The sequence below is a fragment of the Motacilla alba genome, chromosome 7 (assembly GCF_015832195.1).
Source record: "Motacilla alba alba isolate MOTALB_02 chromosome 7, Motacilla_alba_V1.0_pri, whole genome shotgun sequence".
Taxonomy (NCBI): Eukaryota; Metazoa; Chordata; class Aves; order Passeriformes; family Motacillidae; genus Motacilla; species Motacilla alba.
Window position 1 is genome coordinate 19504550 of NC_052022.1, and position 27280 is coordinate 19531829.

At 38.1% G+C, this 27280-nt stretch overlaps 1 protein-coding gene across 1 annotated transcript; it reads left to right on the top strand.

Annotated features, from left to right (window-relative positions):
• Positions 1–101: 101 nt before the first annotated feature.
• On the top strand, positions 102–26992 carry PPIG (peptidylprolyl isomerase G). The gene is made up of 13 exons (XM_038143403.1): positions 102–238; positions 7628–7707; positions 7825–7899; positions 10031–10138; positions 10637–10681; positions 12516–12603; positions 13719–13748; positions 13842–13981; positions 16735–16939; positions 18607–18774; positions 19254–19338; positions 20116–20252; positions 20577–26992. The coding sequence occupies exons 2-13, from the start codon at positions 7647–7649 to the stop codon at positions 21694–21696; spliced, it is 2262 nt and encodes a 753-aa protein (XP_037999331.1). The 5' UTR covers positions 102–238; positions 7628–7646; the 3' UTR covers positions 21697–26992.
• The last annotated feature ends 288 nt before the right edge of the window (positions 26993–27280 follow it).

The following is a 27280-nucleotide window of genomic DNA, read 5'->3' on the forward strand; positions in this document are numbered from 1 at the left end:
TCCTCGCGAGCGGCCCACGCCGCCGGCCCGGGCTGTGTCGCCGCTCTCGACGCCGCGCACCCTGCCCGGGCCAGGGGAACGCCGCTCCCGCCGCCACGCTCCCCCGCCCGCCCCCGGCGCGCCGCCCCCGGCTCGCCGCTCCCGCCCTGTCCGCCACTGACGCAGTCCGTGCCGCACCAGCTCCAACATGGCGGCGGCGCGGCGCTGAGCAGCGCGGGGCTTCAAGGGCCGCCAGCGGGTGAGTGCCGGCCACGCCGCGGGGCAGCGCCGGGCGCCAGCGGGGCCGAGTGAGGGCCGTCGCCCGGGCCGCGCCGAGGGCCGGGCGGACGGTGGAGGAGGAGGTCGCAGCGCCGCGGGGCCTGAGCCTCGGTCACGGCGCGGGTAGGAGCTCCGGCCCCTCCCGGCCGCCGTTTCGGAGCGGGCCTGGGGCGGCCGCCCGCGCTGCCTCCTCGCACACACCCCTCGAGAGGCCCGGCCGCCCGTGTGCGGGGGACAGGCGGAGCGCGGCGCTCGGCGCATCCCGGGTGAGGGCGGCCCCTGGCAGGGAAGGGGTGCGAGGAGCTGCGAGTGCGGCCCGAGGCGGGCGGGAGCGGCAGCGGTGGGTGAGGCGGCGCACGGGGCCTGGCGCCCATCGCGCCGGGGGTCGGGTCTGCCGGGCCGGCCGTGCCTCTCCGCAGCCTGGCTCGCCGCGGGTCTATACGCGCAGCGAGCGCCCTGCTCGGGCTCCAGTGCTGGCTGGGGAGTTTGAATGAGTCTTCCCTCCTCCCCTAGACGAGGAAGGAGCGGGGCTGCCTGCGTGCCACATGTTCTCCCCTCTGCAGGCCTCTCCTAGGAAAGTGGAGCCTGTAGGAGCTACCATGTCTGGCAGGAGACTGCTCAGCCTCTCTCTTTTAGGGATTTTCTAAGGCGTTCCAAAGACTTCTGTGTGTGTTGAGTTTCAGGCTCATTTTGTTTGCAGCCATGACCAACAAACTAGAAGTACTGAGTATGTATGGCTGTACTTTGAGGCCTTGAAGAAGCTTTGGGAGACTTAAGAGACTTAAGAGAAATAGCTCACTGGACAGGGTATCTGTGGACAGAGTATTTGTTGTAGTGCTAAACATTGCCTTTAAGTTCAGTCACAATTAGAAAATTTATAAGTAATGATACAGTCATTTTGGCCAGTAGTTTCCTAATGTTTGACTGGATAAGTTAGTTATATTTAGTAGTCATCTGAGACCTGATTTAAGAGAAACATCAGAATATTATCTTGCATATAGTCTATTTTCTAAGATGTATTTTTTCTGAAAGAATATTTTGCAGGTTTTGTGGGTTTTTTTCTATATTGTCCGCAGAAGAGGCTGTTCTTTGGACAAGGATAAGTGTTACTAGGTGTTTTTTGGTTTTTTTTTTTTGGTGTGGTTTTACGTTGTTGTTTTTTTTGAAATCTTCTTCCTGCCATTTTGTTTCACTATTCCCATTGCATTGGGGTCCAGCATTGCTCAGATTTTTAGGTGCTACCACGATAAAAATATGGTAACAATTTGTAGGTTAGACATGGTTTATGAAGCATTAGTTTGTCTAAACTCACAGAGCTTGATTTATCCGTTTGTAAAAATTGTTTATAAATATTCCAGAAACAATGTAGTTTCCTGTATGTGCAGTAGATCTGAAGGGTAGCATAAAAAGGATAGCAGCATCAGTAGTTCTCTGAGAGCACCCTTTGGGACTACATTTCTCATTAAGACTTCCCATTCTTTCAGTCCTCTTCCATGAAACAAACATTATTGCTTTAATTAGCTAGCAGTCATCCAGCTGCTATCAAGAGAAGATTTGGGTTTTTTCCTCATAGGATCTCAGAAAATCTGGGGATTATGAGGGAATTTAGAGGGAAAATATGTAACAGAGTGAAGGATTTTAGTGTGTTGCAGCATGATTTCTCCACTACCACTTCACTCCTCCATGCAGTGGTAATTTAGGAGCCAGCTTCCATTTGGAAGAGAGTCAGTGAGTGCCAGGGAAAAAATGTGGCCATCTTCTAATGCAGTGAGGTTTAGGTCAGAGGCTGGGATGAAGCATAGAATGGATCTAGAGGAGTAGAGAAAGGGGTAGAACACGAGAATAAAACATGATATACCAAGGGGTTTTTGGTTATGGCTGACGAATGTGGGTTGGCATTCAGAGCTGTCTCTTACTGTTGCATGGTTGTCTTGCCTTACTCTCATCTTCAATTAGAGGTAGGAAAAGATTCCACTGCAGAAATTAATTTTGGGATTTGCATGACTTGGAGATTACACCCTGTAAAAGGTTTTTTCCCATTTCTTACAAGGCATAAACTTGTGACAAGAGCATGGTTAGATATTTTAACATTTTTCATTGAAGGAATCCCTTTTCTAGAAAAATAAAGGGGATGATCCAGTAGGAATCTGTATTTCTGTGTAAACAGTTTCAGAATGTTACTACCTTCTCAGCTGAATTTTATGCTCTCCCAGCTGGGGTGTTAAAACTGGGTGTGCATTCATTATACTCTAGTACAAGAAGACTAAATTCATGTTCATAATTGCAAAAAATCATACTGAAAGTGTGTAAGTGATTTACCAGTGCAGTAGGGTTAGGAGTATGTACTGCATATTTAGTCAGAACCTGTCTAAGGGTGATATTTTCTGAAGTCTCCCTTGCCTCATGTGCATGGAAGACGATGGTTGATACTGTCAGGTGTCTGATTTCCTTTTTTAAAGGGAAGCAAATCCTATGTCAGTAGTCTAGTAAATACTTCTAACATTGTTGTAGAGAGGAGGCCTGGTGAAAAGTGGTGTGATTCCCATTTTGCCTGCAAAAATGTTGAAAATTGTATTTTATGGGTGGTTTTTCTTTTGAAGGGGCTGTCAGATTGAAAGCTTATGATGCATGATTTTTAATGATGACTTGAAAGTCATCCTACATAAATTTCATAGAGCTGTGTAGAAAGCAAATATTTTCTTTCTTATAGGTGTGTTAAATACATGTAATTGCAAAGATGTCATCCTAAATCTGAAATGTGTTCTAGTGTAGCACATTATTCCCAAATTTGGCAACAAAAATCCTGTGCTGCTGATTAGTGGAATTAAAAAAATAATTTTCTTAGATGTCATTGCTGTTAATTCAGAGTTTTGAGATCATGAAGTACAGAGTAAAAGATAGTGGTGTTTAGGGAAAAATGCTAAGGAGATTATGGAGATAGAGGGTTGATCTATTTAGGTTTTTGTTGTTTACATCTTTGGTATCACGCTAACACAGCTGCAAGCTCTGTCTCAGGAAAGTATCTATGAACAAATTTTCATGTTTCCCATTTCAAAATCATAAATTCGCTTCTAGTTTAATCCATACTGGAAAGAACTTGTGACATTTTTAGTCTGCACCTCTGCCGTCACTTTAGGCCGATCTGTGCTGCTGCTGTATCTTTCTGTGGAGGGAAGAGGAAAGGGTGGTTTTTATGCAGCCAGGTAGCCACTTGTATGCAAGCTAAACACGTGGGTGTAGGAGCCCTCTGTTGTAGTATCAGCCCACATTTATATTGTCTTCAAGTCACTGCAGCCACAGCCTTAATGTTCTGTGCTCACTTTGTGCATTTGCATTTTCTGAATGCAAAGTTTTGCTTTAAAATACAGTTCTGGAGATTCTTCATGCCTGTCTTTGAAATATGTATCCATGTAGTTTAGTCTTGCTGCCTTTAGATGGTGTGAAACAAAATGCTAGGAATGTGAATTTATGTACTTTATTGTTTGCTTCATTTGGACATTGAATGAAGATCAGTGCAGGTAATTGTAAGTTGATGCAAGGAAGCACATTCAAAGTCAAGGTAAAGGAGAAATTAAAGATCTGGAAGAACTGGCGATGACAGGGAAGCAAGTGAAGGAATAGGACACAATGTATCTTTTTCCTACTAAGTATGTCTTTGCTTACCATTCTGGGACTGAAATCAGTAGTTCAGCACAGTTATAAAGAAGGTTGTTTTTTCCCTCCTATAAAACTAGGAAATACTGCTGTATTGCTGCTTGCTGTCACCTTCTTAGAGATGGATGGCATGCTGATACTCAGTTGATGTGCATCTGTGAGTGCTTTCTAGCCTGTTCAGTCAAAAGGCTCTAGTATGTGTTAAAAAGTATTATTACCAGATCCCTGCTAGCACACGTGATTTTGGAAATAAAATTCCCCAAGATGTGTTTTTTAACACATCAACAAATACCAGTGATAATCCTTGGCCGAAAGAGGCTTGTGAACAGTTTGGGATAGTTGTCTTTTTCCATTGGCACAGATCATTTTGGAGGAGAAGAGCTGCTGGCAGCCTGGCCTTGAGCTGGCCAACTTTATCCTGCAAATATTTAAACAAAATAATGAGACTGATGGAGGTGTGAAGTAATGTGAACTCTGAGGGACACACTTGGTGAAATGTTGGTTGTGGATGCAGCTGTTCTGACAAGACTGAGTACTTTTGATGTATTCGTCAACAAATACCTATGTGCTCTAAGCTGAACTGTAATTCTGCTTTCAGACATAAAAGAAACAAGCCCTTTGTTTAGATGTGCTGAAGTGATGTTGTAGGTGCTTGGTTGGCTTTGGGTTTTTTTTTGTTATAGATTCTACTTAGACTTAGTTAGAGCCTCTTCACATAGAAAGTGGTTGAGAATGGTGAATAACTTGAAAATTTCAGAGTAGTACTTGGACTGATATTTTGTCCTTTGAGTTTTAGAAGGAAAAAGTGAGCTGACTTACCAAGATTGTCCTGCATTGCACATTTTTTGAATGTAGGTGTAGTAAGCATCTTTTGGGTTGACATCAAATCCATATTCCTTTCACTAGTGAAATTCCATCAAGTTCACAATTAAAAAATGCAGGGTATTGAGGGTTAATAATATCCATGTTCTAACTGAAAAGAAATTTTGAGAGAGAAATAGCACAAATCATTTAAGCCCTATTGTTATCAGTCATGTTGTGCTACTGAGCTTGTGATTTTCTGACTTTATTCTTGACAGGCATATTTTTGGTGGTTTTCTTTGCTGATTTTTTATTTAACATTCAGACCCCCTGTACTTGCTTTTAATACAGACAGGTTTTAAATGATCAGTATATAGAAAATTGTGTTTGGTGTTACTACATGAATAGCAATTATTACTTTTAAGGACCATTTGTAACTTGGTACTTTGCCCTGTAGCACACAGGAAAAGGTCTGGCTGAAATAACAGTGCAAAGTATACTTAAGTATATTGGAGGAGAAACACTCACTTGACTTGTGAGATAGGTAGGATAAATGTCACTGATGTCTTAGCCCGGTTTTTTGGGCACCAGGAGCTTGAGAGTCAGATATATTTGCTTGGCCTGGTGTCCGTTCAGGGGGTTCATACTGACCCATTGCCATACCTGTCATTTAGAATCTAGTGCAGCTGGTGTTGAGGGGATACTGTTGGAGGATTTAGGGAAAGTGCAGGGTACACTGGAGGTAACAGTTAGAATATGGACTAGCTTTGTTCCACTGTTCATGAAACAATGTAAAGGTAGAAAATATCAAATTGAGAAAACTTGGTAAGGAGTTGGGTAGAATTCTTTATTTCTGATTTCTCTCTCCTATCGTCGACAAAACAGAGTTAAAAATGGACTGACATACGTATATTTATATTTATTTTTGCAATGTAGCTTTAGTCAGTATCAGAGTTTGAGATAAAAATTATTTCACGTATTATTTCATGTGTCACTTATTAATTATTTCATGTATTGAGATGGTTGTTATTTATTTTGGCTAAAATACTATATATAATGTTAAGGCGTACCTCTACATTTCTCAAGCAAACTGCTTGTAAAGCAGAAATTCCTTCTCACTTAAGCATTAGTGCTTAAGAATTAAATGCTTGAAGTTTGAGTACAAGCAGGCAATCAGTTGTGGTACTGATGCTCCTTAGAGGTCTCAGTTCAGTTAACACTGGCAGTTCTAGCACCAAACAATATTCATTACAGCATTTATTGTGAAAGGTTTCGTTGGAAAAAGTATCCCCATGCAGCTGTGTAGCCTGTTGTGCCCCTGCCAGCGAGCGGCTGTGCTTTGGCCGGTCTCAGTTCTGAGAGCAGCCTGTCATCACCCACCCATCTCCTCCCCTCCCTGGGCCACACCCTGCCTTCCTGCGCTGCTCGCAGGCTGTGCCGCGGCGCGGTGACTGGGCAGCCTCCTGTGACCTGGTGACATCGGGGTTTTCAGCTATGGGCATCTTATGTTTGTTTCTGTGCCGGCCACAAAATTTGTTCTAATAGGAGATAAATGCTAATTCAATTCAAGCAGACTGTGATAAGCCTGCTGCTTTGGACCAGTGTCTAGCTTGAGTGTGTGAATGTATTTGTTACGCACCTAGAGAATATCTAGTGAGATTCTGGGGGTTTTTTTTTGTTTTTTTTTTTAAATCTTCTCATGCTAAAAATTACACGAATAATGAACTACTGAGTAGTGTTTAATTTAAACCAGTCCTGCATTGTTCCTGTGATTTTTGCTGTGTAATCTTAGTGGAATGTTAGGAGTGACAGCAAAAGTAGGGAGAATATAGGCTAACATGATTACACTGCTGTCTTGATTTTTTACAGCCTCTTGTTCATATGCTGAGAGTGACAGATGGTGACAATTGAATTGTGTTCTGTGGTACAGCTATGAGTGGAGCTTTAGGAGAGATGTGTGCAGTATGTCAGCTAGATTTGAGCCATATTTTCTGGCAATAAAATGTATGGATTATATTCGAGATTCTGGAAAAGATATTCCTGTATTACAGATCCTTTTGCTGTCACTGTTTTTGGTTTTTTTTTTCCCAGTCTGAAGCAACTCAGAGAGGATAGGGCTTTAGAGGAGGAAAAGAATAAGATTGTACGTAATGTTGGAGATGTAAATGGAATTAAGACATAGCTTGTTACACAAAAATAAAAGGATTTATATAGTCTAAGGCAAAAGTTGCATTAAAATTCTGTATAAGGAATCATAGAATCATTTAGGCTGGAAAAACTCCTTAAGACCATTGAGTCCAATAGTAAATCTAGCAGTACCAAGTCTACAACCAAACCATGTCCTTAAGCAGCACTATGCATCTATACATCTTTTAAATTATACCAGTGATGGTGTCCCAAGAGATAAACAATGACATAAAAGGAAAAGAGACAATGAAAAACCAAAATAATTTCATTTAGCAGCAGTTGTGGAACAGATACACTCTTGTATTTTTTTTTGTCAGGAATGGTTTGAATCCTAATTAGAGCAATGCCTGGTAACTGCCATGACAGGAACCCAGGAAATACTGAAATTTAAAATTTGAAAATTTAATGCTGAAGTCTTGCCCATATCTCACAGTATCTTTTCCTTTTGTATTTCCCCACCTGAAGTATGGCACTCAAGTTTAAATTAAATGTTATTGCAGCAAACATGAAGAAAATCATTCATGTGGGGCGATGATACATTAAAAAAATGACCTAAAGTACTTGGCATTTTTTGAACTTCAAAAAATGCTAATGTTTGCTGTCTGGGGTTTTTTGTTTGCTTTTCTGCAGTTTTTATTGACTTTTGTATTGACCTCCACCTGTATTGACTTACACGTGATTTCGGTGCACAGAAAGAAAAACTAAATTTTATTTTTATTGCTTACAGTAATTAGACTTCTGAAGCCATGGGAGTAAAGGTCCAGAGACCTCGTTGCTTTTTTGACATAGCCATCAACAATGTACCCGGTAAGAAAATTAAAGCATCAATTCAGTAGCATATCAGTAGATATTCATATGAGATATATGTAGGAATCATACAAATATAACTTAACAATAAATACAATGGGTTGTGTTTTTTTCTAGCTGGAAGAGTGGTCTTTGAATTGTTTTCAGATGTGTGTCCAAAGACATGTGAGAATTTTCGCTGCCTTTGCACAGGTTTGTAGATTTTACTATTTAATCTGTAATTTTTAATGTAATGCCATGTTAACTAGTTTGATGTCTGTTATGATTCATGACATTTTATTAAATGTGAAAGGAAGTTCAGAATTGGTTCTTGACACCTCCAAATATTTAGCTGATGGTGCACATATGAGCCTACACATTCGATGTAAAGTCAAAGCAGTTGTAGCTTTGGCTTAGTGTGTTGCAGGGAATGTATACTAACCAACTTTAAATACAGGCACAGTAAGCTGATTTTCTGTTACTAGCACAGATATTACTGTTCACATTATATAACATCATCCAGTCTTGAAAGGTAGCCAGCAAGAGGTCAACCATGCAGACTTACCTTTCAGTCTTATGATACTTTGTGGAATTTGAAAGGTAATGCTTTTATTCATCAGTTGTTTTTTCTGTTATTTTAATTTCTTGATGGACACTGGTGATTTCTACTCCTATTGGAAGTGTATTTCTTGAGGAAAATCCTGAGGAGATTCTCCCTTGGAAACATTTGCAAACAGAATTACTTTCCTGTGGACTGCATACTTTTGTGGCAAATGCTGACAGCTTAGCAAAACTTAAATTTTTTGTTGCAAGAATAACTTTGTGAATACATAAATAGCATATCTGCTTTCTGTCTTCAGCTTTTTCTGCTTCCTTTCCTTCCAGCTTGGTTACTTTTCAGGTCAAGAGTCTGTAGCTGTTAATAATGAATCCCTCAGCAGTACTAATATGATCTGAATCAGGTGTGGTTACATGATTACATTCATGTTGAGTTAACTGGATCATGCAGCACATCATTCAGGGTGTCTGCAGGAATGTAGGCATTATCTGATCTGACAATGGGTTTAATGGCATAAAATCAGATTATCAAAAATTGTTAACAAAATTTGAACTTTAATGATTTTTAATGGCTGGGACTATGTTAACACATGACTGTGGCATTCTTGATCTGCTGTCAATCTCCCAAAAGTCAGATTATTGAATAAAGGTGTTACTCCCTACTGCTGCCTTATATTTTTGAATTGAAGTCTTCAACAGTGTTTCAGGTCATATGACTAAGTTCATCCTTTGTTGCTGACATCCATAATCAAATTCAGATCCTGAACTATTGTGCTGCCTTAACACATGTAAGAATAGTGAGAAAAATATGCAGAAAGTTTGATATCGATAATCTGCAAACTATTCAAACTTTTAATTTTTGTTTTCCTTACTCGTCTTTTTTTCTGGAAGTTCTGAAAAGTGTGTGCTGCCTTCGTAAAACAGGGATCAACAGCTCCATGTTTTCCTGGCACACTCCAAGTTAGTGGAACATACACAGCTTCACATTTATCAGAGTTATTATCAAAAGTGGGGCTGTTTCTAGCTATTCAAATCCATATAGAGACACCAGTCTGTAAGTTTGGAGGAACTGCCCTTGACAAAAGCTGCCAGTTTAATTGCTCAGAATAAGATTGTAGGAAGATGCTGTCTAACAGTTTGCCAGCATGAAGAGGAAGTGGTCTTCCCTGAGAAGTCCCACTGATTACCTTACTGTTACCTTCACAGGACCCACCATGAGCCATTCATCCTGCTAACTCAGCAGAAATCCTCTCTCTTTGAGCAGGGAGAGGCCATTGTATTGTAGCCGAAGCAGAGTTTGCTTAAACAGCAGAGCTGATGCAAGGGAGGAAGATGGCAGTTGTCATCATGATCTGGGGAGGGAATGAGAGTCCTCTTCCTTCCCCCTGCCTCTATGGCTTCCTTACAAGTTTTTATGGTACCTTTCCCTTGCTGTATTTTAAGTACAGATCTGATTGTGTCTTGCACGTTTCTGAGCAGTACCAGTTGTCATAAATGTAAGCTGGATGTTTAGCTTCAGTCAATCTACGTGGCAGTGACCACAGTTGTATACTAATGTCAGTAAGGAGTTCTTCTAATATAACTGTAGAGACAGAAAATAGTTTCTGCACTGCTTTATTAAATGCCAGTTTGTTACTGGTATTACAGGTAAGTGTCTGCCTCACAAGTCAGTTTTTCAGAGCACAGAAGATGGTTTTGGTTGAGTGCTTTACGTAGAACTTTTTTTGTAATAGAGATTCTACAGATGCAGAGAGTAATTTTTGGTTTTGTTCATTCTCTTCTTTAGGTGAAAAGGGTACAGGAAAGTCCACCCAAAAGCCATTGCATTACAAAAGTTGTCTATTTCACAGGGTTGTGAAAGATTTTATGATCCAAGGAGGTGACTTCAGTGAAGGTATGACATGAATCTTTAAAGAAAATTTTGCCACTTATGTAATAAAACATTGCAAAAGTTCTGTAGAGACCCATTTACTTAAATTAATTGTTCTCTGACAGATATCACTACTTTTCCCCCTTTCTTTCTGTGTGAGAACCTTTCCATGAGAATTTGTATAATAAACTTACATATGTGCATTCACCCACTTTTGCTCAACTTATGTCAATCATTCAGAGAACTAAATGCCTTCTTTTGAAAGGTTGAAATGTGAGAATAAAATATTGTATCTGCTGCTGGGAAATAAAGAAAAAGGGAGACTGTTGCTGAATACATGGGAGAACACTTTCTTGTTTTCCAAGTTTTTTGCTTCTGGATTATAAAGATGCATCTTGTGTTTGCATATCTTGAAGAATAATGTCAGTTACTTGGATGCAGTTACATCGGTATTATGAAGTACGTTCCACATAATGTAACTTGTTTAATCATTGCTTTAACTGTCACTTTTCCTCTTCTAAGGAAATGGCAGAGGAGGAGAGTCCATTTATGGTGGCTTTTTTGAAGGTAAGAGTTCTATCATTCTGTTCTAATTTGGTGTTACAATGAACTATCACCTTTACATTCTGTAGTCTCTGTTCTGTAAACCTGAATTCCATGTTTTAGAAAGATTTTGTCTGGCCTTGAAGGCCTTTGACTGTCCCGTTTAAGTTATTTTACTTTTAAGATATGAACCATTTTAATGAATGAAAAACTAAAACTGAACTCCTTTGTATTTGTCCCTTTTACCAGACTTATATTTTTATTGCTGGTTTTAGACACTTAATTTTGCCTTGCTCAGCTGCCTAAAAGCTGGGGATGGTCTTCTCTTTGAGGGAAGAGGAGAAAGGTGTTGATGGGGTTGGGTTTCCTCGCAATTTTTTACTTAAAAGACACACAGAGTCCTGCTTTCCTGAACCCAAGATGAATTAAAGACAGCTTTTTGTTTTCTCATAGTCCTGGTTCTTTCTCAGCCAGTGTTGGAGAAGAAGCTATAGTTGCTGCGTTTCTCAGCCTGTGTTTGTCCAGAATGTAGTGGAGCATCTGTGTTTATTGGAGCTGTTGTGTTACACCTAAGCCCAGATGCTGGGTAGCTGCCACCCAGACAAGGTTCAGCCCCTCTCCCCTCCCGGATACTTTTCTTGCCACTGGTTGTTGTCCAAGCTTGCAGCACACACTATAATTATTCACTGCTGTAGTTGGGCCAGGCTGCAAATTTATATCAGACCTTGAGTGGAATCAACAGTTTGCAACTGCCAAAAGAGGGAGGAGGCCTTACCTTGCACTGACTCTCTGATCAAACTTTAGCCTGTTTCAGCTTGCTAAAATGCCTAAAGATTATTGCAAAAAAATTATATATTCCCATGTTAGTGAATGGATCCAATTTGACAAGCATAAGAACCAACACAAATGAGTAGCTGGATTTGAGGAAATGTATGTCTGGGAGAAATGGAAAAATGAGCACAACCTCCACTTATCTTCTGACAATAGCAGGCTGGCTGTTCAACTTGGCTGGTCACAGTATGGAACTGAATTTGTGGAAAGTTTCACTTTTGTGGATCAATTAACCAATGCACCACAGGATTAGATTGACATTTGATGCTATTGTACAAGTCATTGGAGAGTGAGTGGGACCATCCCTTTCATGGCTAGTGACAGTAGCATTATGAATATTGTGCATTTTTCTCTGTTAATACTTCCTCCTGCCATCTGTATCCAAACGGTATTGAACAAATGTCCTCATGTCTGCAGATATTCCTTCCCCCAAAAGCCTTTTTGCTGTTCTGGGAAAGAAGGGAGAGGATTATTTCTTACAGGTGTCTTAAATGAAGAATAGTGATTACATGTTACACTTTTTTCATTTTGTAGTTTTGTTGGGATTTAGTTTGAAGTATTAACAATTCCTTGCTCATAAGAAGTCGGATTCATTGAAGTTAAACTAATTTTCTTAACGGCTAACTTGATAAATTCATCTCTGTCAGACAAACAAGTTGTTTGTGGGATTCCTATCAAATTATCTATGTGTACTAAAAAAAAAAAAAGCCCAGAACAATAAAATGCCTGAAAACTTGGGATTTATTAATAGTTAATACACAGCTTCTGTTCCAAAGAAAAATAGAGCAAAATTTTAATTTTTTTTCCCTCTCAGGCTATAAACCACTGGATTCATATTTCTCCTTGTTACATAGAGTGAACAGAATGATGTTTTAAAAATAGGTGTGATTATTAGTCTAAGCTTTAATACAACTTTTCTTTCAAGTGACTAACAGATTTTTTTAATTAGGATTAATTTACTTAGACAATAGCATTTACCTAAGCATATATCGTATGCTTAAAAAGTAACTGAAAACACTTTCTTTAGATGAAAGTTTTGCTGTAAAGCACAACAAAGAATTTCTCCTTTCAATGGCCAACCGAGGGAAAGATACAAATGGTTCACAGTTCTTTATGTAAGTATTGAAATGTCTTGAAATGTGTATATAGTTTGCTATCTGTAAGCTGTTAAGGGAGTCCTTTTAAATATTGAAGGCTAGCTCCTGTGCAAAGCTGAAGTTGATGGTTTTTTAGCAGGTTGCCTGGAAGTAGCCATTTTCCTAATGTGCTAATTTTTTAGCCCAAACATGCCTATTTGTATTTGATTTTCTGTGCAAAAGGGTTTTCAGTAGCTGTGTTCTAACTTGGACAAAAAAGCACACCTGTTAGTTTCTTGTAAAATTCTTAGTTTTTATTTATTCTTACTCTAATAAATTGTTTTCAGGAAGGCAGCAAAACAGCTCTTGGCATTCTCCAAAGTAGTAGAGGGCTTTTTCTAATCACGAAATAGCTTTCCAGTACAGTCTTACTTATAAGTAAAACTTAAATTCTAAAAATATATTGCAGTAGACTCTTTTAAATTCTAAATTGTCTACAGAAAATATCCTCAAAGTACATCACTCTTACCCATGTTTCATCACCTTAGTTAACATAACAAGTTGTGGATGTCAGCATTAAAACCTTATTTTGGGATTTCTAAATGATCATTACTCTAATCATCCCAGTTTTCTACTCTTCCATAACTGACATGTATGCCTTAGTAATGCTAGTATGGGGGAAAGCTGAGAGAGTCAGTTCTTCTTCTGTGTCAAGTAATCTCTATATGCAGATACTTTTTCTTCCAGTTTTCTGGTTATTTTCTAATGTGTAAATGGTTATTTGCATTTTTCCTGTGGACTTTTGTATCTGTTCTTGGTAGTATTTATATAATTCAATAAGTAGAAACTTACTATATCCTATATGAGGATTCTGTCTTAAAATCTATGTGCAGTTTTGGGGGTTTTTTCAGTAAAATGCAATAATCAAAGTGTTTCATTGAATAGCTAGTATAACATATAAAACATTAAATTATTTTAACTGCACACAAACATAGACTGATATATATTTTGTTTTTTTGTTTTGTTCAGTTTTGTTAGTGCACTCAAAATAATGTTCTCCTTCCTATGTGTAGATTACATGCTTTGAATGCTGACTGCTTTTCACTTATACTGATTTTTTTTTTTCTCTTTAAATTAAAATCTGGAAACAACAGAACAACTAAACCTACACCTCATTTGGATGGGTAAATATATCTTATTTTCTTCTTACATTTGTTTGGGAATTGCCTTGAGAAAGTTAAGTGCTAAGAATACTTACTTTTGTTTATGTTCTTCAGGCATCATGTTGTTTTTGGACAAGTCATCTCAGGTCAGGAAGTTGTGAGAGAAATAGAAAACCAGAAAACAGATGCATCTAGTAAACCATATGCTGAAGTACGCATACTGAGTTGTGGAGAGTTAATTCCAAAATCCAAAGGTAAAGTTGTACTGTACATATGAGATAATTTTGCTTGTTTTCTTCCATGCTGGCTGCTTATAAAAATATTTAGAAACTTACTTGTGATGGATGATGGCATGGTTGGTGAAAAGGTGTCTTAACATTGCAGAGCAGTCTGTCTTCTAAAGAACTTAAAAGTTGTTGATGCAAAAGACCTTAACGAACAATCATACATGCTTTTTTCAAAGCTTCTCCTGTCTTGAATTTTCTTTTACTCACTACATTTTAGTACAAAGATATCTAGTAGAGTGCTGTGTTAAGAAGATTGGTGGCAGTCTGACTTTATTTGGTAACTTCTTCAGAAGGTATTGAACTTGTTTCAGGTTGCTCTAAGGTAACTCTTCAAAACAGGCACTTAGATTATAAAAGTCTAGGTTTGGCCCTTTAGCTCATACACTTCATAAGTTACTATAAACTGTTCTTAAAGAGGAGTATGGAAAACTGCCTTTCTTTCTGGAAGGGATGTCCTGCTCTGCCATTGCAGAATTGAACATAGTATGAGAGCTTGGATCAAGCCTTATTTTCTAAGAGAAGCAGAATCTAAGATGTTCCTGTCACCATGGAGAATCCTATTAGTGGAAAGCCAAGATGCTTATTTTGTTTGCTGTTTCATTCTTAGCACGTTCTGTTATGTGCTGGGAAGGGTTGCACCAAAGATTTTGAAGCACAGCACAAGAATAATAGCTTGTTTGGGCAAAGTAAAATACAACCATTTGAACTTCAGTTTCTTGGTTTTGTGCTCGTTTGTTGTGATATTTGGCAGAATGACTTTGATGTGTGAGGTGATCTCTTCAATACCACAGAATTCCAAGCAAAGTTATCTTTTGGCTTCTGACTCCTGAACGGTTCTGGATCATGCCATGTGTTAGGATACAATTATGGTGGTTTTTTGGACAGTATTCCAGAGCATGGCATCTCTAAGGAAACACGTGGGTGCTGTAACTAGAAAATGAAATTGAAATTAATCATTAAATTAACTTACTATATTAAATATAGTGCTAAAATAAGGATGTTGAGCAAAAGTTTGAGAACAGAGAGCAGTTGTCTTGGTCTGGACATACGAGAAAAAACGGAAACATGGAGAATTGTCTTTTGGAAGCATTTTGCAAGAAGCCCTAAAAACTGATGAGAATGAGCTGATTCCAATCAGCAGGCAGTCCTAGACTGATAAGAGTACTTGCTAGTTTATACTGCACCTGGATGTGACTGGAAGACCTATATATTCTCTGAAGGACAAAAGTTTTTCAGTGGGTTGTCAGGCTTTTGTTAGTCTGTATCGAGTGAGGCTTGTGAATAAACATATAGAAAACACCATGTGTAAGTCACAGAATTACTTAGACCGTGTGTAAGTCTCAGTATTCTGAATTGGAAGGGGCCCACAAGAATCATCAAGTCCAGCTCTTATGGAGTGTGAATTGTGGACCAAGTGGATGGTCCAGTCCATACCAGGGTCAAACCTTGGTGCTCTGACCAACTGAGCTCATCTCAGTTGTCACACAGCTATGACTTGTGTCTGTGATGCTAAGCTGAAAAGTAAATGAGATTTAGTGCAATGGGGTTGAATTTCATCCACACTACCAGCGTGGGAATTTGTTAATGATATAACATGAAAAAAAGTATCCATAGAGTGTATGACCATAAAAGGAGGCTAGGATTGTTTCTGTTGGGGTATATGCCACATCTCTGATGCAGTTCTGTGAATTAAGCTCCAGCTAGCTTGTCACCCAGAAGTGTTATTTCAGCCTGTTCAATTGGATGCGAGTGTTCCCAGCACTGTTTCTGCATCATTGTGAAGAGGAAGCCTTTTGCCACTCTTTGTATCATTACTTTCTGAATGTAAGACCCAACAAATTAGAATAGTGAACTAAGTTCAGTGAGTACTTGGTTTAATCTGTGCCTCTTATTTTCTGCTTCAAAATTTCTCTTATTAGTGATATGATGAAGTCAGGTGAAACCTTAAGCAAAAGTATTGTTGTTTTTTTTTATAAACACATGTAAATAAATTTTAAAGAATTCTTTGTATGTAGCTTATGTTGTGTAAAACATCATTAGAAAACGTACATGGTTCTGCAAGTGCTTGACAGTATAAATTTTAGACTTAAAGTTTCATTAATCCAAATTATGAACACGTGTCACCGTGACATTTTTATGAAAATCCTTTGCTAGAATTTTTTTCTCTTGAGAAGCTGAGGAGCCTCAGGAAAGAAATGTAAACAATGACTATCTGCTGCTGTGGAATGCACCAGGTGCATCTGTGGTTGGTCCATGCTAGCTGTTTGTAATTAATGACCAATCAAAGATGCAGCTCTGTCGACTCTGAGAGTCACAAGATTTTGTTATTCATTCCATTCTTCTTGTCTCGCCTTCTGATGAATCTTTTCTCTCTATTCTTTTAGTATTGTTTTAATATAGCATTTTTAATATAATATGTATCATAATGTAATAAATCAGCCTTCTGAAACATGGAGTCAAGATTCTCATCTCTTCCCTTGTCCTGGGACCGCTGCAAATCCCACAAACATGTCTTGTTTTTCTAGATGTATCCTTTATTGTACTATGGAAAAACATTTTTCCAAAATGTCAATTTGTTCTAAGTTTTTTGATGAAGTAGTCTCATGACAGAATTATAAGAATCTGAGACAGATACTAGATGAGGTGGTTTTTCTGAGATTAGTTTAGAAGTGTTTGATATTAAAACAACTTCTTGTTCTGATCTTTGTTCTGATCTAAAGCTAAGAAAGAAGAAAAGAAGAGACACAAGTCATCTTCCTCATCCAGTGACTCGGAAAGTTCAAGCGATTCAGAATCATCTTCTGATTCATCATCGGATTCTGAGAGCGCTTCAGAAGAGAAATCTAAAAAACGAAAAAAGAAACACAAAAGAAATTCCAAGAAACATAAGAAAGAAAAGAAAAAGAGAAAGAAAAGCAAGAAAAGGTCGGTTTTGAGATTTGTTTTGTTACAAGTACACCATACAGTACCATTCTCTTGTCTTAATAGTTACAGACTACATTTGTGTAAACTAGCAATGCAGGTTTTGCAGTCTGGGAGGTCATTGGTTTCCATATTCAAGAACAAATTTTCTGGTAAGATGGTGAAGGGTCATGTTCATGTGCCTATGTACTGCAGCATGTAAAGGAGTAAACGAATGAACTAAGACTTCAGTTGGCTTGAAAAGTTGGAGTGGTAGGTTTGAAATGGGTAGGGATATTTTGTTGCTGTAAATTTACTTCTGTACAATTCAGTTTGAACCATATGCAGTGGAACTTAGAAAAATGTAGTATGCAGGGATATAGCAAAATTAAATATAAAATTGATTTATTAACATGCTTCATTTTTTTTGGTCTGATATGTCAAAACTCTTTCAGCTTCACTGGAAGATAATAAAACTGAGAAAGCAGCCTTGCTTCTGAGAATGTTATTTTGATTCTTATAGTTTTGGTGTAGTTCAGTGAGAGATAAAAGTTGTGTTAGTTTGTCCTGATTTGAGGCAAATTTGGGAGGAAACTCCTAAAGGGGTCCCTCTAGAAAAGCACATTCAAGTGTCCCTTCCCCCAACTGGTTCGGGAAAAGATTTCCTTGGAGAAAAGTGGAAAAAACTGTTTATTTAAAAAGCAAAGTGTTCACAAGCATAAAAAATGAACAATATTAAACACTCTTGCTGTTCTGAAGAGATGGCAAGTTCAGGAAGGCCTTGTCACGGACTGTACCTCGGCTCACTCAGTCTGTTATCAGTCCCTCTGGTGCTGGAATGCAGCGCCCAGGCCCTGGTGGCCACAGGTGTGAGCTCCCGATGCTCTTCTGGGTTTTCAGTCCAGAGCAGGTTTGAACAATTCCAAGAAAAAGAAAAACCACAGTCCAGGGAAATTCACTGCCTCAGCTACCTAAAAACTAACTAAAAGCACAGGAGTGCTCTCTCTCACTGTCCGTGATGCAGACAGCACAGTCCAGGAGAAGGATGCAGGGGAGCAAGTGCAGTTTCTGATAACAAATTCTGTGCTTCTTCTCCCCCACTTCACTCTCAAAACCATTCTTAAAGGTGCAGAACCCAATATCCAGCATAAACAGAACAGGTGATTGAGGATACAGGCATCATAAAGTCACCCCAGGACACAGCACAAGTCACATTTTTCTATGATAGCAGTGAAATTTAAGAAACATTCACTTAGGGCAGTGCTGCCTAAACACTGTTGCTGTGCACCTAAGCCCTTTTCACAGAAGTTTGTAAATTTCTTGGAATTCCTATAGTCTGTAGACAGTTATATATGCTAGTGTAAAATCTGAATTTTTAGTCTCCTGAATATTTCCTGTTTGAAAATCAAACTAAAAAGTTGAATCTAAATAGACAGTATGTATATGTTCAGTGTTGCACCATTGTAATTAGTAGAGGAAAAGTGTTGGTCAGAAATCTACTGCAGTTACATACTTTGGAACAAAGATATCATGGGGGAAAAAAAGTTGTTTCTGAAATAGCTCTGTTTTCTGAGATTCTTGTGGTATCGTTGTGTATTGAACTAAGAGAATATCTGAATTTTTAAAATAGATTGAAGGGTCTTCCCTCATACAAATAACTCATTATGAATATTTTCTATACAAAAATAAAGCTCATCCAGTGAAAGTGAAGATGAAAATACTGAAGCACAGCCATTATCTACTGTCCGTCCTGAAGAAATTCCTCCTATACCTGAAAACCGGTTCCTGATGAGGAAGAGTCCTCCTAAAGTAGATGAGAAAGAAAAAGAGAGAAAAAGCAGAGAGAAGGAAAGAGAGAGGTAATATATATCTGGTTTAAGTCTGACTATGTGCTGGCAATGGTAGGTCACATTACTGTTTTAGAACTCTAATGTTGAATCTTTTCCATATTGAACAGTTGCATGTTGTAAGCACTGCTGGATGATAAATAAATTTCTCTGTTTTTTGGAAGCTATTGTGTTTGTCCTAGAACAAAGGCTTACTCTTTTGAAAAATGGTTTTAATGAGTAAAGAGTATATAATGACTGGCTTAATTTCATTTAGCATGCATTGGAACTGTCCAGTCTGAGTCTATAATTTGCTCTTTTTTTCAAAATTTGAAAAAGCTGGAAATCTTGTAAAATTATTGTGGTTAAATTGAAATTTTACTGTGTAGATGTTACTGTCTGCTGTAAAATAAAATTGCGTGTTTTCATTTAGTTTCTGAAGAGGTTTTAATATTGATTTTCATTCTTTTTTAATTGTACAAACAATATCGTTCTTTTTAAATTATTTTTAGTAATCTGGCAAATTCACAGTCAACATACCAGAGAAGACTGTTAGTCACCAGATCTGGAAGGAAAATCAAAGGAAGAGGACCAAGGGTAAATGTTTGTGATCTGTTGTTCAAAATAAGCAAGGTGGTAACACAGTCTCATTTCTGGTGTTACTAATCATATTCTTTGGGATAGTTGATTTTAAAAAAAGAAGTGCATCGTAATTGATTTGAGGACTGAGGCTTGAAGGAGGACAGAAAAGATAAGAAGGTGGTGAGAAAAAAAAATTAAAATATTGTATTTAACTTATTAATATGGTAATACTTAAATTGGTGACTGAAACTAGCTCAAGAAGGGTTCTAGTGAACAAAGAACTAGTAACATCAGTGCCAAGAAGGTGGGGAAGACTTGTCCCCCTTTTGGCAGGGGGCAGCTGTCAAATTGGCTCTTTCAATATTGTGAAGCCATATGCTATGTGCTGCATGTAGCAAATGTTTTTAATAACTCAAGTCTCTATCCCTCAAGTTTTTAGTAAAATTCTTAACAAGTGTGAAGTATTGTTTTTGCATTGCCTGTCAAAGATACGAATCTTCATTGTTAGTTAACAAACATTTATGCAAATTAAAAGTATCAGAAAGCCTCTCATCAGACTACAAAAATCCTGATGTAGACCTTACCTTTACATCAGTTATTTGATCAGACTTTGCATTGCCTCTTCAGTTAAATGTCAGATACATTTTCAGTAAGTTAGTAACTTGTCAGTGGAAACTTGGTATATACATGTGAGGTGCTGTGTCGAACTGAGTGCCAGGAGTGAAAATCTTGCTTAGGTGTCACAGCATGTGCAATTCAAACTAAGACAGGATTTTCTCTTTTTCCTCCAAGCGTTACCGGACGCCTTCCAGATCCAGGTCAAGAGATCGATTCCGGCGCAGTGAAACTCCTCCACATTGGAGGCAAGAAATGCAAAGAGCTCAAAGAATGAGGGTGTCTAGTGGAGAAAGATGGATAAAAGGAGACAAGTAAGACTATTTCTTTCTGGAACATGTGCATATGGGGTTTTAAAAAGTTTTTAGTTCTTAGGTTTTTTTTGGTTGTTTATTTAAGAGTAATACCTATTATCTTGGATTTTCAATTACAATTGCTTTCAAGAAGACAGGGTGCTGACTTGATTATTCCATTATTTAATTGTGTGTGAGTTTAACCATGCTACTGTAAAGCCATAGTTATTAATAAAAATTATCTGATGTGAAGTTTTAGTTGTGAAGCTGTCTCACCTCTGGTTTAATTTTTCAGAGTGGAAGGAAATGAAAACTTTTTAAAAATTGTATCTTTTTCTCTCCAAGGAGTGAAATAAATGAAACCAAGAAAGATAATCAAAAGAGCCCAGGAAGAGGAAGAGAGAGAAGGATATCAGACCACAGGCAAGTTTCTGAAAGTCCAAGCCGAAGAGGGGAAAAAGAGAAGAAAAAAGATCACAAATCCAGCAGTAAAGACAGGGAGACAAGAAGAAATTCAGAAAAAGATGACAAGCATAACAAAAGCAAAGCCAAGAAGAGAGCTAAATCTAGAAGCCATAGTAAAAGCAGAGAGAAATCTAAAAGTAAAGAAAGAGACTCCAGGCACAGCAGGCATGATGAAAAGAGACTAAGATCAAGAAGCAAGGAGAGAGACCATGAGAAAGGTAGAGAAAAAGAAAAGCACTATGATTCTAGAGGGAGAGAGAAAGAAAGAAGTAGGAGCAAGGAGAGAAGTAAAAGAGCAGGCTCAAGAAGTAATGAACAAGAGCATAGGAAGAGCAAAGATAGGGAGAAACGCAAGTCAAGAAGCAAAGAGCGTGAGCATGCTCGAGGAAAACACAGCTCCAGCAGCAGAACAAGGGATCGAAGCAAAAGCAGAGATAGGGGTAGGAGAGGAAGATCGAGAAGCAGGGACAGGGATCGCAGTCGAAGTAAGGACTATTCAAGGAATAGAGATAGAGAAACAAGAAGGAGAGGAAGATCAAGAAGCAGAGAAAGGAGAGGTACACCAGATAAATACAGAGGAAGAGAAAATAGGAGGAGGAGAGATTCAAGGAGTTCAGAGAGGGATGAAAGTCAAAGCAGAAACAGAGAGAGGTATTCAAATAGGGAAAGTAGAAGCTCATATAAGAGGAATGATAGTGAAAGCCAAAGGAAGAGGCGTTCAAAAAGCCGTGAAAGTAGTAGTCCTGAATCTGGCAGAGATAAGAAGTCTAGTAGAGATCAGGATAGAAGTCCAGACTCAAAAAAGAGACCAAGTAGCAAAGAGAGAGAATTAAAAAAATCATACTCACGCAGCAGTAAAGAAAAGGAAAAGACCAGATCCTCAGCAGAAAAAGAAATAAACCAAAAATCAAAGAGTCAGGAGAGAGATCATGCCCCTAGTAAGGATAAAAAGTCTGATCGTGAAACAAGTCCTGGAACAGATGATGACAGGCATGGATGAGTTTGTGGACTTAATGTTTCCATTGTCTCAAAGTTTTAGAGACGTTTTGGGGAACGCCTTTTTTAAAGATGTGGACTTCAGTTTGGTCTTTTGATAATCTAAAACCTGGATCATTTGTACTGCTAAAGTTTTAATAAACTTGAAATGAAAAACAAATTACACGTGTAATACAGTGTGCTGTGTTTTAAATATTTCATTGGATTATGTATCCTTCTTGTGTGTTGTCAGCTAAAAGGTAACTTCCATGCCACTTCTATTTTTTACCTGATGAACATAGTTCAGTGGAAGCAATGGCTGCCTGCGAAGGGGCTTGTTCCATATATGAAGAAGAAAGCTGCAGATAAACTACATGTCATCTTAAAGCTAGGAGAATATTGCAAGGTTCCATTACTCCAGTCTTGCTACATCTGTTTTTCAGTAGGTATAAATCCTAAGGAAATTTATTTGTAGACGTAAATTATGTTAGTTTTTATTGTAATCACAAAGTGAATTAATTTAAGTAAATCTTTGTACTTCTGTCACTGCCAGCAGTAGAATTCATTCATGTAGTAAGGCAGTCATCTGTGTTTGGGAGTTATTTCCTTGTCCTAAAAAAAATTTTGAAGTGCTCATCAGCAGAACGTTTTTGCCCTGTAACCTCTCCATTCTGTGCTTTCATGTCGTCTACTGCAGAAATGAATGCTTCAGACTACCCTGCTTCAGTTGCCTAATAAGTGGATGCACAGAGATGAAACAGATTACCAGAGTTTGCAGTGGGGTCAGATAAGGAACCAGGAAATCTTTTCAACTTTTGTTTCTTGCCAAGTCCATGAGAAAACTCTTGCAGTTCTCCAGTACTGGTTTTTGGAGTAGTTGAAACAGAATTTCAAGTAATGTTTTAAAACACGCTCTTTTTTTTTTTTTTCAGCTGAAATTTGCTTTCTTCCTTTTTTCCCCTTATTCTAAGGACTGTAACTCTGAATTCCTTCTCATTCTCTACTATGTCCCTCAAACCAATTCCCTCCCTTTTCTGCTTTCCTCTCCTGCTTCTAGGTCCCACCCCAGTTTGTATTTCACCACCACCCCTTCACGTGGAAGAGGAGTTTGGCTTGTGCTGCTGCAGCAGTGCTCCCATATGTGCAATCCTCAAAGAGCAGTTGCTATGTGGTGACTCAGTGCAGTGGTCTGAAAGGATAGATTTGGTACAAACCCCAGTGCTCCTTTCAGTCCATGAAACTATTCACATCTAAGACTGGCAAATCTTGAAAGTCATAAAGGGAAGTGACAAGCATTAATCTTAACCTGTGTCAAAACAAAACAATACTTTAATCGTTGAAATTTTTGCCAGATCTTTCACTAGATGACACAACTTGCTTTTACTGTCTTGGTAATGAGTTTGTTAACATCTTCACTTTGTGATCAGTGTTTGTTTACAGCAGATTAAGAGAAATGCCAAAGCTTGCTTGACATTGTGATCCAGACAGTTGTTATTCTAAAGAAAAATTGTTGTGTCTTGAAAGCAAAAGAAAACTTAGGATTGTGAGCAACATAAGCAATGTTTTTAAAGGAAGAAAACTAAGTGTGTAGAGTGACTTTTTAGCAGAATTGTTAGTAGAGCTGCTTTGGCTGTCATGTGCTTTTTTACTTTTTTACTGTGTTTTAGAAACATCTATGTATTTTGCATTTCAGTCGTCATTTTACGCAGAAGGTTTAAAAATGTTCCTGGTCCACATGTGGAATGCAGCAGTTACTTAAGAGAACTCAGAGGAGTGAACGAAAGACCTTTATAGTGGATCTCTTCTGTGTGAACTTGGTAGGATTTTGGAGAAGTTGTAGTCCTATTTCAGGGGACTGTAGTAAGAGTAAAGATAGGAAGTTAGGCTTCAGAAAATGTGTGGCAGCTTAAACCATGCATTTATACTGTGCTCTGCATGCCATGTGCTTCAGAGTCCCATTTAAAAACTGTTTGCAATGTCGTTTCATTATTTTAAATAGAGCTGACACATGAGCAAGCTATTGCTGAAGAAGTTTATTTGCACTACTGAGAATATTCTTGCCAATATCACCGAAGCTTGTGTAAGCATGTAAACAAAACAGTCGCAACTATACTGACTCTGCTGTAGAAGAAGGGGGGGAAATACAGGCAGTCAGCAATACAGCAATCCATAGAATATATTTTTTTTAATTGTGTTTAGTTTAAAATCTCAAAATGGATATTAAATCCAATTGTAGTTTGCAGTTGTAGCTACTTATTTTAAAATATGCACTTGCATACCTTTTTGTATGACTTTGTTACAGTTCAGAAAATTATTTGTACAAAAATGGACTTTAATTCTTTCATAGCACATTAAATATTCATCTGAGTTGGTGGCACAAAGCCCATTTTCTTTTTTTAATGTACTTGGGTTTTGTTTAAAAGCTGGCTACACTAAATTGCAGGTGGTGGGACACAGTTGCCTGTGTTGTATTTGGTAGTAAATTGGTTAAGTGCTGAGCACTTTGTTTAAACAGAAACGCAATTGCAGTCTTATACAAGGGAGGGTTTGCCAGATTTGTGATTTGTGTTTTTCTTTATCAAACTGGAAATTGAGAATGTTGATGAAGAACTTGGTGGGACTAAAGCCCAATCCCAGAGACAGCAAGATGTCCCCAAGCACTAGTCAGTTCTAAATGCTGCCTTGTCAGGAGGCACTGACTGTTGCTCTTGCAGTCCTGAGTCTGTATGCCCTCAATGACAGAGCTTTCCTGTTCTCAGCCTCACAGTAGCCACCTTGTGCTGTAGTCACAGAATAGCTCAGTGCTATCTTTGAAATCTGTGTCATGTCATTCATTGGATTTTGCCTCAGAGAACTGTTTAGGAAGAATTTAAGTATTCCAGAGGCAGTAAAAACAATGCTCGTGATCTTATTGTGAATGTGGGAAAAAAGTAGTAGAGTGCAGCTTTTTCTGCTGGTACCCCACAACTGACTTTATTCCAGGGAATTAATGAACCCCAATACAGAATGTAAAATGTGGGCAGGGACTTACACTGACTTTGTAAGGGTATGTTTAAGTGTCCATATAGGCTTGAAATAACTTCCAAATGTTAGACATGCTTTCTCTGTATGCACAATAGATGCTGAGATTTTACTAATACCATGCAACATATAGATACCTGGAATGCTGAATTTATAACTCACAGTGGATTTCCAAATTTTGTTAGAAAGAGACTGTTACTTTATGCTGCAACCTCTGGGTACTGCCATCAACTCAGAAGCAGAAATTCTTGCTGAGGGTGGATAGATAGAATGCACAGTTATGTAGACACTATTACCTGTAAGAAATGTGTTGCTGTCTGCTAATTCTTTAACACAGCCATAGTGTTTCAGTTGTTGTTTGTTTCAGTTGGTTGTTTTTAAGAAAGAAAAAAGGCAATGGTTACATTTTAATGCTTTGTTCTATTTTGGTTATTAGAATTTTAGCCTGAAACTTTGCACTTTGTATTTGAAATTCCAGATTACAGGCTTTTCTTGCAGTGTTCTTTGTCAGATGCATTGAAGAATTTGCAGTGATCCCCAATAATGTCTGATTTGTAATAGTGTCAGCCTGGCAAATGGATTTTAGGTAAATGTAAACAAAAGAAGCAGTCCTTTAGCTGCCTTTTCTGGAACTGTTGATTTATTGAAGCAAATAAAGTATTTTTGGAAACACCTCTGGGGGCAGAGTAGACTCATTTCTTTTTCTGATAAGCAAAAATATATATTCCTGCTTTTAGGACTTTTCTTGTAAAAGAAAACCTAAAGGTATACATACTATACTTTTATAAAAGCAGCAGCCATTAAAGTGTTCTTTTTGGGAGGTTGTTAATTTTGTTTTGGTGTTTTGAAGGGTTTTTTTTGGGGGGGGCATAGTTGGCCACACTTCTAGAGTCAATGTCATGAAAATGTAAAGAACTGTTATGTACCTTCCCTTTGCTGAAAATAGTAATTTTCATAATGCAGTATTTAACTAAATTACTAAAGAAAATGCATATCAAAAAGTCTGTGAACTGCATTTTGCAAAATTTGAATTTACTACAATTTTGCAGTTGCCTAGCAGAAAACTTTAGCTTTCCATTTTGGTGCTTATGTACTTCTAGTTTAACTCATACTTCTCACCCTTGAACATTTCATGTCATTAGGAACACTTGTTTCAACAAAACTTTGTTGGGTAAAGGCCAAAAGTAATGTTCACTTGTTTGTTTGTTTGTTTTAAAGTATCATATGAAAATAAGTTTTCTAGTTCTAGTATGAAATTTCACAAAAGGAATAGCAGTTATCAAATATAAAAAAAAAGTGATGAGTGTAGATAGTAAAACTACATAAAGGTATATTTTGTGAAAATATTAGTAAATTAGTATCTTTCAGTCATTGTTCAAATAAAACTAATTGGGCAGTTAACATGCATAAGTTCAGAGGAGAAATCTTGAACTGCTGAATATGCATATAAATTTATATTTGTACTCACGGAAGCTCTAAGACATTAAAAGAACTAAATAAGCTGAACTAATGCAGCACCCTGATTTTGAATTTAAATTTTGCAATATGTAAAGCACTTTTGGAAACTTGCTGGGTTTGGCAGGAAGTTAGATATGACTACATATCCCCATTATAATAGGTAGTCTCTGTGTGGCTTTAGCCATAGCTACTATTGGAAAGGGTGGTTGAAAGGATTGGAAAGAATTTAGGCATATTAAATTCTGAGCAATGGTAAGAGGGTTCCTTCAGCTAAAATAATTACTAATTATACCAGCAGTATTGTGCATGTAGCATGTAGCACAGTATTTTGTCAATAATCATAGTCTTTTGGACATTTGTAATTTATAGTTTGTAACAGTGAGGATTATTAGTTGTAAGCTGAGAGAATGAATTCTTGATTTGAAATGTACAAGTTGTGTACTAAAGCACTTCTCAGAAATAAATGCTTTTTTTGCATATTTGTTAGTGTATTCCATGTCTGCCACATGTGCTTCTTGCAATATTAGCACCTTCTGCATTTAGAGAAATAATTGTTTCTAAGTCATATCGTGCAACCTGTGCTTGTAAATTCACCAAATGTTCCAAGGTGGAAGGGTCCTACAAGAATCATCAGGTCAGCTCTTAGGTGAGTGGATACAGGATCAAACCCATGAGCTCAGCATTATTAGCACCATGCTCTCACCAAGTGAGCTCATCTCAGGGTAAATGTGCTTGGCCAACCTCCAACCTTCTGTGCTGATACTTTGAGTACAGATTTACAAGGCAGAGTGATTTGTTCTCAGGGTATTACCTCCTCAGTTAAGCCAAGATCCATAAATTTTTACTGAATATGTGAAGTTAGATTTTTATTCCACGTTACATTAGATGATAATGTCAAATAGTAGGTGCAATTAAGAATTTCTACAACCAAATGGCAAATGACAGTCTACTGTAACATATAAAAATGCAACTATGTAATGAAGCTGACCTAGTGTCTACTTGTAAACTCTGCTTGTTGCCAACTATGGTCTTTTACTTGAAAAAATACAAGTCTTTGTCTGTCTGAATGTGAAGCAGAATAGTTTTCACTAGTTACAGAACTATCTGTTCAATATGAATGTAAATGGAAT

Excerpts from the sequence above, each read along its gene's own strand:
- PPIG (XM_038143403.1), top strand. The coding sequence starts at position 7,647 with ATGGGAGTAAAGGTCCAGAGACCTCGTTGCTTTTTTGACATAGCCATC. Across the intron at positions 13,982-16,734 it reads GTTAATTCCAAAATCCAAAG|CTAAGAAAGAAGAAAAGAAG; the intron begins GTAAAGTTGTAC and ends TCTGATCTAAAG. Across the intron at positions 19,339-20,115 it reads TCAAAGGAAGAGGACCAAGG|CGTTACCGGACGCCTTCCAG; the intron begins GTAAATGTTTGT and ends TTTTCCTCCAAG.